General features: G+C 44.6%; 1 protein-coding gene across 1 annotated transcript; it reads left to right on the forward strand.

Moving 5' to 3' along the window:
- The first annotated feature begins 4680 nt into the window (after positions 1–4680).
- Positions 4681–8715, forward strand: LOC149354563 (aurora kinase C-like). The gene is made up of 2 exons (XM_089577522.1): positions 4681–5200; positions 8562–8715. The coding sequence occupies exons 1-2, from the start codon at positions 4931–4933 to the stop codon at positions 8664–8666; spliced, it is 375 nt and encodes a 124-aa protein (XP_089433648.1). The 5' UTR covers positions 4681–4930; the 3' UTR covers positions 8667–8715.
- Positions 8716–11926: the final 3211 nt, after the last annotated feature.

Genomic DNA, 11926 nt, shown 5'->3' on the forward strand with positions numbered 1-11926 from the left:
GCTTAGTGCATTCGAATGGGAGCGAGAGCACTGATTTGTGCTACGTAGAAGACTACGGTGAGCTGGCAGTGCCGCCGCACGTAGCGGATGGATGTTGGTGAAGGCGGTGCTCTCCAATGCACAGCGCGAGAGTGTGGTGCAGTTTAACAGGAGGCGTGTTGGCGGCGGCGATCTCGCTGAGCGGCCCTTAAACGAGGTCTGTTCGTGCAGCCGCGGAGTCGACTCCAAGTCAGGGATATTGATTCAATTTATTTCTCTTTTCCATGGTCTAACCTCTAACTTAGCTGAAGATCAAATTTACACGGACCGCGATTGAAGGCCGATGTCCCGTAGTGGAGCTCTCGCTTCAGTAAAAATTTAACCACTTGTCACCACGGCTTTCGAAACGGCCTTTCTACTGTTACTGAACTAATTGAAATAACGCATGATATATCCAAAAACATTGATGACCAGAAAAAAAGTAGACCTATATTTTTAATTTCTCGAAAGCATTTGACCTCGTATCACACACCAAACTTCTGGCAAAACGAACTTCGGGAACTGGCTCTATCCTGGATTGGGTTAAGCACTAATTTAGTTATCGCACGCAATTTACTGAAATTAATGAGAAATCCGCTACATCTAACTTTACATCAAGAGTGCCTCAATGAAATGTTTTAGTTCAAAAATTGTTCTTAAAGTTTATAAAGAACCTACCAGCTCGTGCTTCAAAGAATATGGCAGATGTGTGCGTTATTCTTGAGGAAATTAACTGCACTGATGACAACAGAAAATTAAATAACGCCATAATAGCAATGTTTCTGCGATACCAGGAATGAGAGACGAATTTATTTAAATTAAATATATTGGTTCCTTTATCTATAACAAGGAAAAAACATGCATCAGTCTTCAATTAGCCCTTAACAACGCTCCTCTTGCGTCTGGCTATCGGCAAAGTACCTTGGTGTGTCACTAAAATCTGATTTCAGAGGATAATCTCATGTTAAGAATATCTCAACGGCCGCCCTATAACAGCTATTCCTCATTAACAGACCGCTTAAACTAGCACCATCTGAAACAAATTTACCAGCATATAAACACTTATCGGACCGATTCTAGAGTACGCCAAAACAGTTTAATAGCAAGCTCATTAGAAACGTAAAGGGGTGCCGCGAAAAGTACTATAGTGTGTATATATATAATAAACGTTCCACTAGAGACTCGAAAACAGTATTACTCAAACGTGCTGAACTCCTAACCCTGGAAAACAGACCAGACCTTGCAATGCAAGTTAACACGCTATCAATTAAAACTTTCCATAACAAAATACGTATCGACGTGCTCAAAGAGGTATGAATAGACACATGAAACGAATTTCCATTTCATATCGACATTTTCAATTACTCATTTTGTGCACCAGCGACACTTGAATGGAACCATCGGTACACAGGTATTAACAGTTCATCCTTAAATACGTTTAGTGCTGTAATTGTCGATCGACTAGATGCATCTCAGTAATTTTTTTCCTACTATCTTCTTGCATTGCTATTTTGGCCATCTTGTTTGTGCCATGACTAGTAGTAGTAGTAGTGACTTTATTGTTACATTTCATATGGAAGGTAAAAGAATGTTTGCTGCCCCAGCATCTGCTATCGCGGCTGGAAGCACCTGAGCTGGGGCAGCGGAAATAAAGATTAGCAGGCAGTGTTTAGAAGTGAAAGGAAAGGGGTGAGGGCATAGTAGAAAGGACAGGGGAAGGGGTACGCTGTAATTTCTGCATTGACTGTAGTTGATTTTTTTTCTTTGGTGTTTTGGTCGCCTTGTTTGTGGCTTGACTGTTACTTAGTACCTGAATACCGATGCTATAACTGGATCCTCTAACAGATTCTGTAATTGTAATTGTTCTCGCCGTATGAACTTTATTTTAGTAGTACCGCACTTCTACAAACGTTGTTAAACTTCTATATACAGCTTGCATATATGTATGCACCGTTGTGTACTTTAAGCTAATATGTATGTAACATTCAAAGCCCTTCCTGCTACCACCCCTGCTACAATAAAAAAAACACGCGAATAAAAACAAACATACTTACCAGAGCCACGCCAGAGCTACCATAAAAACGGAAACTTCGATCTTAAAAATGATTTTGTGCTTTCATTTCGCATTCCTGCTTCGAGGGGCCACCACGTGGCTTGTCATGAAAGCGTGCAGATGAAAAGTTCAGTGATTCTTGGCACATCAGGTCTCTGCAGTAGCCGACACTGACAAAATATGAGGAATTACGTGCACGGATAGAGACACCGGAGACGAAAGGGTTATGCAAGCGTGCCTATAACTCTTCTGGTCTAGTAGAACTTTTTGACGGGTTAGTTGGTACATCGTCTTGAAAGAATGTCGTACGCCAAAAAAGGACGAAGCAGGAAGGAAACACAGAAAACACATGCGCCTCTTTCCTGTTCTGTGTTTCCTTCCTGTTTCGTCCTTTTTTGGCGTACGACATCCTTTCAAGTCTTCTGGTCTGCCTGCGCTACCGCTACGTTACAGCCCTTTCGCCCAGTGGGCCATAGTGACCATATCAGCCAGAGAGGGAGAGCTCTCGAGACGTCGCGAATTGCGATTTTACTGTCCAGGTAGCCTTGGAAGCGGCGTGCCCCCTTAATAGTCTAATATAGCTATTGGCATTACTTTTTTCCTCAAGGATGACTAAAGGTATGGGGGGAGCTTCGTTTTGTAACTTTTGACGCTCAAATATACCCACAGCCATTCTACATGTTCGGCTTTTCTGTCTTCGAAGTGTGTGAGGTTGTTTAACTTCTATGTCCCGTTTACTAAGCCGTTGTGCATTCATGGACATGTGGTTAGCTTCGAATATGTGATTTTTAGGGGGGATAACATTTTAACCTGCGATAAGTCAGACGTGCTCTATAGGTGTTTCCGAAGAGAGCTTGCATTAAATAATGCAAGCACAAAGCAAGGCAAAAAGCGTATGCAGTCGGATCGCGGAAACTGGAACTCGACGGGGATCTAGTGGGATTTTCACCGAGTTCGATCGTGCTACACATGTGATGCTGACGCGACGAAAGCGTCAGTTTGAAGTCGGGGGGAATTTTTGACGGGGTACGGTGAATGCATTGGTATAGTCAATATCTGTTCTTAAACAGGACACATGCTGCACCAAACGTTTCCAAAGATTACGCCAAATACCTGAAGCAGCGGCCAAAACATCGTGACCAGAGTGCAAGACATGCGAGACAAGGGCATGATCGAGTGGCCAAGAATGAGGCACATTTGCTGCAAGAAATGGCTCAGAAGGCAGTGAAATCTTGGGAATGCATTCCGTCCGTAGCCAAACACTACAGAATGAATGAGAGCAAAAGTGGGGACATAAGAAAGTGGGACCAGGGGAGGGATATGTGTCGCAGCAGAATTAGTGGCGCTAACAAGGCAGCTAGCTGTCTTTCTTTATGTGCGGTATACTCAGATGTGCCTTTCAATCTTGTGCTGAAACGGGGTAGAATTCGATTGCGAGTTCTTCTTTCCATGTATTGAAACGAACGATGGAATGATGCATACACTTGGTGCCTGAGAGAGTCATTAGTTGGCGCATTTTTAAGGGGCATTTAGTGACCACATTTTTTGCAAGCTACCGAGGATTTCAGGCCCGCAAAACGTTTCTTGTATGCTGCACGAGCAATACTCTTTGAGATTAAGAATTAAGCACAGAAAGCAGCCCAAGATTACCAACGTGTCGTTGTCAGGCATGAGCAGTGGCTCCATATTTCGGTGATATGGCTTCGTGACTGGACTGTTCCTGAGCTTCAGCACAGAAAGGCACTAAAAAGTCATGTCGAATTTTCAGTAGCCCGGTCAGGAAGTGACGTCTTGCCATTGCTCTAAACAAATAGGGCTGCGTGTTTCAGGTGATGATTTGCATTCTTTTGAGTTTTTGCTAGAACAGCTTCACTGTCGCGCTGCGAATCTCGCTGTTCATGTTGCTTACAAGGCACCCCTCTTGCAGTATATTTACCAACTCTGTCAGGCGCTCACGTTTTGCCACGGCCATGGTGTCATCCACCGCGACATCAAGCCGGAGAACCTCCTTCTAGGATTCAATGGAGAGATCAAAATTGCAGACTTCGGATGGGCAGTGCAGGCTCCTGACGAGAGGTAGGTACGCCGGAGAACTTTTGCTGCATTACCAGTCGTGTGCAGGGGCACACGACTGGTATGTTGACAGTGCCCTAGTGCTCTTTTGGTTATATTCCCGTGGCATGCTGTGCAGACATAAGGGAGCAAATTACTCATTGGTATCCACCTAAGCGCAGCCATACGGCTACAAAGGAAAGCTATTCATCTTCTTCAGAAACTTAGTAGTTAAAGAAACATTCTTCCTGGTCCGGGGTTCGAGCCCGGGATTACCGCTTCACCGGAGCAGTCACTCTACCAACTGAGCTGACCGGAACGGCTAGCACATGGTAGAGGGAGAGCGAATTGATCAATAACTAGAAGTGGAATTGATTAATAACTCCACCTTTCAGGTTTCTCCCAAAATTTTACCAACGCTGTGCAGACAGCTGCTTTGCGGGATCAGACTACAAATCCAGTTATTTAGGTCACGAAAGAAAGTTTGGCTAACAAAGTGTTTGGAAAAGGGGAATAATCTTTTCATAAAGAAGTGACGGCATGGATTAATTACTTCTCATAAGGACTTCTTCGTACAGTTTGCCTGCGTGCAGTTATTTCACGCTGTCACCCCGTCTGCTGTCGCGTCGCGACTCTTGATGAGGCAACGAGAAACCAGGAAGGGCTTGAGCTGCTTTCAGTCTTCTTGCGATGATCAGTGGCAGCAAAGAGGCTGCAAAGCCACGTCCAAGCAGTAGCTAACTGGTTGTAGGTTGAGGCACATGGCTAGCAATAGCCAGTGGGTGACTGCCTCTTTGTGCGTGAGGCATGTATTCACATGTCGAAACTTGCAGTGCTGCTTGCAGGAGGAAGACCATATGTGGAACGTTAGACTACTTGGCCCCCGAGATTGTTGCTGGAGGATCCTACGACAAAAAAGTTGATCACTGGTGCCTAGGAGTCCTCACTTATGAGCTCCTCGTTGGATGCGCACCGTTCGAGACCCCGTCCGAACACCAGACGCGGGCGTTAATCAGGAGGGCAAACATTGCTTTCCCTCAGCATGTTGGCGCCCCTGCTCGTGATGTCATCCGAAAGGTGAGCAGTATAGGTTGCATCAAGTGGTGCATGGATGGTAGCTACAGGCTGCATGCATGCCTCTCAGCGAAGCATGCATGCACTGCTTGTTGCAGTGTCCCCACTATAGGTATGCCGGGTGTTTGAAATTCTTGAGTATCGTTTACTTTTAAAAGCCGTGAAAGCTACTACAGTGCAGTCTGTATAGGTTGATTGCGCGGTAGGGCGGAGATTATTTAGGCGAAAGTGGGCAGCGAGGACTACTATTGAATAAAATTATCTAATCAACTTTCTTCTCATCGAATGAAAGGCGCCATATCTAACTTCCCAAGTGCAAGGCCATATAAATCGATGGCGAGCGCTGGTGTTAAAATTTCAGAAAAGGCATTGGGGTTCGCGGTAGCGAACGCCCCCCACAAAAAAAAATATGAAAACTCCGCAAGTTGGCTTTCTCACCTTGCACACTGGTAAAATGTCGTTGATGAATCAAATACCGACGCAGTTTACGTCTTTTGTGAAGTAAAAGATTTTGACGTGAATCCCGTGATGATACCACGCACAGGGACGCAAATGTGCAATGCGGCAAAGCCAACCTAGCGAGCTATCGAAAGCCTATTTAACGAATTCGATATTTCGAACCACGATGCAGATTGAGAAATATTATAAACTTGCCTCACCTTCGATGTTCAAAGTCTCCAGTTTCACAAACGTTGTTGCGCCCTAAAACAAAAGTGATGTTACTGCGACTTAGGTGCGCTAGTACGTATGCTCTTGTTTAGCTCAGTTTCTCTCTGTTTAGCTGCTCTTTGGCTTGAAAATTCTAGTTGAACCCAAATGTTCTTGCAGTCGTTCCTCGCCTGTAAAGTTTGACATCTGCATGTGCTCTCTTGATCTGTTTGCGCATCCCGTTTAGCAAGGTTACATGGTCTCGGCCGCACTGCTTCTGTTTGCCGCCTCCCTACATCCACTGGATCGGTTCACTTACGTTGGCGTTCTTCTTTTCGCGTTGCTGTTGAGCTCGCCGTGCGCGTCTTTCGGCCTGGGAATCTGTCAGAGGACTGGCTTCGTCCATGATTTAGCGTTTGCTGCTCTGCACGTTCTTCCGGGGATTTCGTCCTTCGCCTTTTCTTTCTGACACACACACACACACACACACACACACACACACACACACACACACACACACACACACACACACACACACACACACACACACACACACACACACACACACACACACACACGCACACACGCCTGCGTGCGTACGTGCGCGCGCGCGTGCGTGTTGGTGCGTGTGTGTGCGTGTGTGTGTGTGTGTGTGTGTGTGTGTGTCAGAACGAAAAGGCGAAGGACGAAATCCCCGGATGAACGTGCAGAGCAGCAAACGTGCGCGCGTGCGCGCACGCACGCACATTAAACAGTCGATTAGTAGATTTCACATAATATTTTTATTGGTCTCTGTCGTGGAAATAATTGTCCACCTTGCGCGCTAATTTAAAGGCACAGACCGCACCGTCGTATTTTTTTGTGGGCTTTCAAAGAAAAATCTGTATTGAATAACTTGAAACACCCAGTTTGCTCCCTCCGTACTAATGTCGCACCTTTCTTCGGCTAAGTTGGGACTATTGCAGTGCGATAGACTGGTGCCTAGTACCTTGCTCTATTCAGAAAGAGCGAATTTCGCAATCTATCTTTGCCTCATCCGCGCTTATGCATTAGAGGGATATTCGTTGTTTGATAGACAGAGAAAGCTGGATAGATATCTCTTTATAGACAGACATAGAGAGATATAGATAGGTATAGATAGATAGTGACAGGTATTGGTAGACATAGGGAAATATAGAGAGATATACCGACTGTTCTGTCGAGAGAAAATCGACAAAAATTATCTCGGCCTTACCGCTTGCTTGTTCGGGCTTCAGTTTCGCACAAAAAGTGCCATTTGGCAGTCAGTTTTGTTTTACACTTCGTTTAGGTGGGGTGCTCGGCTAATTCGGTCAGCATTAATAGAAAATCTCTATCGTCTGCGGTGACGGCTGACCGAAACGGCAAGCTTTCGCACCGGTCGTACCCGTAGCGCCATCTGTGCCCGTCGGAGGAACGAGTGCTAGGCTGCGGCGAAGCCCAAGATTGGTGGATGCAGCTGCGCGGTTTGTTTGAAAGTGCTTTCTTGGCTAATTTATCAAAATTGGGTGCAGAAAATGCTGTTTCATGCAAATGCATCCCACCCCGCACCTTGCGCTTCTCGCCATGAGTTTTTCCGCAGCCTCCCTGCACGGTAGAGTGCTCGTTCGGCTGGAGGGCGCATGATGGTGCGACCGGCATCATTACGGCGAAAGCTCGAAGGTTTTAAGGCGGAAACCTTTAATGACTCATCGTTGTAAGCAGTTGTTAACGACAGAAATGACACGCTTTTCAATTGGTCAAAATGATCGTGACGTCCCAGTGCGCGAATTTTAAACGGGGCCTATTGTACTTTGGCTAGTGACCATGCAACCAATTAAGGGGATCGTATAGTGATGCTCCAAGTAAGTGTGACTGAGCTTAGTCAATTAGTTAATTAACCAAATAGCCTAATTAACCTTTATAGTCAGACCAGAAAAATAAATAAAAGCGAGTAGGAAATTGGTCGAGTTGGGGAATCGAACCAGCGTCTCCGGAGTGCGAGACAAGCACGCTAACCACGCCTCCATGCCAGCTCGACGATTTGGAATGAACAAGGGCGCGTCTAGTGAATACGGTGTCTTCGTTTACTCCCATCTTTCTCCCTTCCTTTACAGCGAGGTTCATGTGTCTACAGAGACATGCTAGACAGATACATTTCCTTTCCTCAAAAACCGGTTTACCGACGAGCAATGCGTACAGCCGAACGAGCGATAGCGTTCTGCAGACTCTGGCAGCGTTGCAAGACGCTGTCGCGTTCCAGTCTTAGAGGCGAAGCTTAACATCTTAACCACACATCAGTGACACAAGCAGCAACACCACGCTTAAGGCTTCCGACTCACCGCCCTTTAGGTCGACAAAGTGCCCCCCTGAATTTGGCGCGCCGTCGCCACATACGATGATTTCATATCAATTTTAACCGAATCAAAACCCCATTACTCCATCAAAATGTAACATAAAACAAAATTTACCGCCAAATGCCACCGTTATGCAAAGTTCGAGCCCTAAAAAGCGGGCGGTTAGGCTGAGGGATTTTTTTTTCGCTTTTCATTGACGGAACAGTGGGTATAAAAAATGTAAGATAGATAGTCATAGATATAGATTGATAGAAAACAGACAGGGATACAGATAGTAGAACGTTGTAGGGTAAGGGAGGTTGGGAGAGAGAGAAATATGTTTAAACATGCCAACGACTAACATTTTCTTCTTTCTTGCGCAGCTGCTGCAGCTGCGAGCGGAGAATCGGATTGAACTGGAACAAGTTCTTGCCCACCCGTGGGTGACACAGAACGCGGACACGACGGTGGAGTGCACCACTCTTTGAAGAACAGACCGTTGCCAAGACTTATGGACAGCGCCTAGCTAAGCCTAGTAGCCTCTAGTGCATCAATTTGGAAAAAACACCACATCGGCAGCCCTGCTTTCCGCTTGAATAAAATTGCGCGAAGCCAGATCGAGTAAACAAAGCGTTTTTTTTTTGTGACTGCTGCGGGTGGCGTCCTTTCTTGCGGCTAACGGACGTCTATGTATTGCATGGAAGGAGTTCGTTAGTAGACGGAACTATATTCATGGAGCAGGGAACAAAATGTAGGTCTTTGGGTCTGATTTTACCCCTGAGGAACACTATTTTATTTCTGTATATAGTGCGCGCTAGAAGTTGACGGGGATAAGCGTTAGGCTATATTGAGGCATGGTTGAGAGCGATTATTTCATTTCATTTCATTTATTGGTTTTGTTTGGCCAGTACAGAGACTGCAAACAAGGGAGAGCAAGCTAAAGGCGCCTAGTAGCGCCTGACAGAGGCCTGCCCTCCCCATGTAAAAAACAAAAAAACAAAGTGGCACTTGGCAATGGTACAAAGTTTCCATAAGTAACAGAAACTAGAAAAACAGCGGATATATTGACAACGAAACAGAGATCAGGCATGCATAGAGCTAAGCACAACAAAACTAAGATCAAAACATAACAAAGACAAAAACTGATTAGGTAAAAACACACCACAACTAGCTATAACAAAAACATTCATGAACAGTTTTCCTAAATCTGACCTCGGACATATTTTGTAGTGACAATTCTGTTCAATATGGATAGGTGTTTAATGTATGAGGAATTATGTGAGTTAGTTTTTGGAACCCATAGTTTGTACGGGATTTTGATGCATGGTATTGAGGGTGCCTAAGACTGTATGCTGTTTGGGCAATTAAGTATGTGCTCTCGAAAGTCTGCCAGTTTCCTTTCATAAGGTTTCTGATATAAACAGCAAGCTTCTTGTGGTAAGCCGCCGTGATGGTTAGCAGTCTATGGTTGAGGAAGGAAGGACCCGTGCTCTCACTGTAATGTAAATTATCAATCGCTCGTACAGCTCTTTTTTGTAAAGTAAGTACTTTCACAAGATTGGTTGAGGTAGTCGTTCCCCAGATCAACAAACAATATTGTACATGCGAAAAGACTACAGAGAAATAAATTTGTAGTTTGAATTTTCGAGGCAGTATTGTGCGAAATTTATTTAGGATACCAACAGAGCGAGCCATTTTAGTGCAAACGTAGTTTACATGATCTGTCCAGAGTAAATGTTCTTCAAAAATGACTCCAAGGAACATTGTAGAGCTGACACGAGTTATAGGAGCTTGTTCGAAGTGAATTTGGAAGTTGTTCGGAACTTCCTTATTTTTGGCTCTAAACAGCATGTACTTTGTTTTCCTGACATTAAGTTCTAACCTATTTGATTTTAACCAAACAGACAATTGGGATAACCAACTATTGGAGGCTGCTTGCAAAATATTACTATCTTGCCCTGAAAAAAATACGTTAGTATCGTCTGCATAAATTATAATGTTGTCTGCTGGACGAAGGTTGACGATATCATTAATATATAATAAGAACAACGTTGGTCCTAGAACGGAGCCCTGTGGCACACCAGACTCAATCTGACCGATCCCAGATGAAATACCGTTAATGATAGTTGTTTGAGATCGGTTGTCAAGGTAGCTAGCAAATAGGGTTAAAGGAACGCCGCGTATTCCATAACACTGCATAACTAGCAATGCCTTATTGCTGGTCGTAGATGTGCCTCCGCTGTTGGACTTTCAGGGGTTGCGGGTCGAGCGGCTTCTGATGTTTGCTTAAACTAAGTAGCCTCGTAGAGCCACTTTCAGTGAGCCTGGACTTAGTGCCCTCATAGCGCGGACGACAGCGAAGAGCGGCGATTTGTGTGACTTCGAGGTGGTGCGCAAGGCCTTCGTTTGTTAAAGCAACACACTTCGCTCCGGCGCGTACAGCGAGGTACTCTTCGCTGTCGCTACTGATGTGTTCGCAAGGAAGTCGGTAGAAAATCCAGAAGGAAACCTCGAAAAACAACTGCGGATGAAACGTATCTACTGCAAGAGACTATACCAGATGTTTGAGGGAAGGCTAAGTAATTTTTTAAAATAGGTTTTTTAAGGTAAAGTTATGGTTTCTTTTCAGTATAGTATTACTTGTGTTGGCGTACACCAGAAAACAACTAGTGAATCGTCTTAAAAGTTACATACCTAGGTGGCAGAAAGTATTCCTCAGAACTCCACTGCATCACCTCCTTTTCTTTCTTCGTTCACTCCACCTTCCTCCCTTCCCTTTCGGCGTGGTTCGGGTGTCCACCAAGATATTTGAGACAATTGCTGCGCCATTTATTTTCCTGAAATCTCGATTTTAAAGTTTTTTTTTCTTAATAAGCTGATTAACTTATTGTTCAATTTTTTTAACAAGTAAAGTTGGGCGCCTAGTTGCAATTAGAGATTTGTAGCCGGTCGTTAGTGATAGGTATATCGATTTTTAGAATTTAGAAAACGCGATTACTGTTGGCAGTGTGTGTCGACAAAATTTGTTTTTTTTTTACTAGTTGCGCTCACTGGAAACATTGCTTTCCCTGCATGCTTTTAGAATCTGCATGCATTTCGGCACGATGCAGCCATATTTTTTCGAGCCACAGTGCCGAGGATAATCGCGTTTTAGAAATTCTAAAACCTGATGTGTATTACTAACGACGGGCTATAAATATCTAATTGCAACCAGTTGCCTAGCTATGATAGTTAAAAGTTAATTATTAAAAATTAGTTAACCAGCGTACTAAAAACGATTCACGGGCTTTCCTATGTCCGCCAATACCGGTAATACTATGCCGCAAAAGTCATATTTTACGCCAAAATGCCTGCTTTTGAAGGTTACTTATCTTCCCTGAAACACCTGGTAGATGCAGCAAGACGCGTAAGCTCATTCTCGTCCGTATATACTTGAGATGTGCTTAAAAATGGTGGATGAAAAATAACGCAAAAGGGAACAATTGCTTCTGTGTAAGTGTTCAGCTACTTTTCATGGGCTGTAAATGATCACAGACCTCGGTTCCATGTAAGGTGAAGTAATAGCGGTTGTGACCGGTGACTTGTTTTCTGTGACGTTAAAAGGATGGTGCTCACACACCGCAAATGATATTGACTGACTAGCTTTGGCGCATTTCGGCGCCAGAGCAGCAGCGGTATGCAAGAATCGTTCCAGCGTCAATTGCGCTTGACTGCAGATTAGCGAAAGCTGCCAGCAAAGATAAGCGGG

This window comes from Amblyomma mixtum, chromosome 3, assembly GCF_055824585.1.
Source record: "Amblyomma mixtum isolate Tamu chromosome 3, ASM5582458v1, whole genome shotgun sequence".
NCBI lineage: Eukaryota > Metazoa > Arthropoda > Arachnida > Ixodida > Ixodidae > Amblyomma > Amblyomma mixtum.

Coding starts and splice junctions, on each gene's coding strand:
- LOC149354563 (XM_089577522.1), top strand. CDS start 4,931: ATGTATTCACATGTCGAAACTTGCAGTGCTGCTTGCAGGAGGAAGACC. Junction 5,201..8,561: donor CTCGTGATGTCATCCGAAAG/GTGAGCAGTATA, acceptor TTTCTTGCGCAG/CTGCTGCAGCTGCGAGCGGA.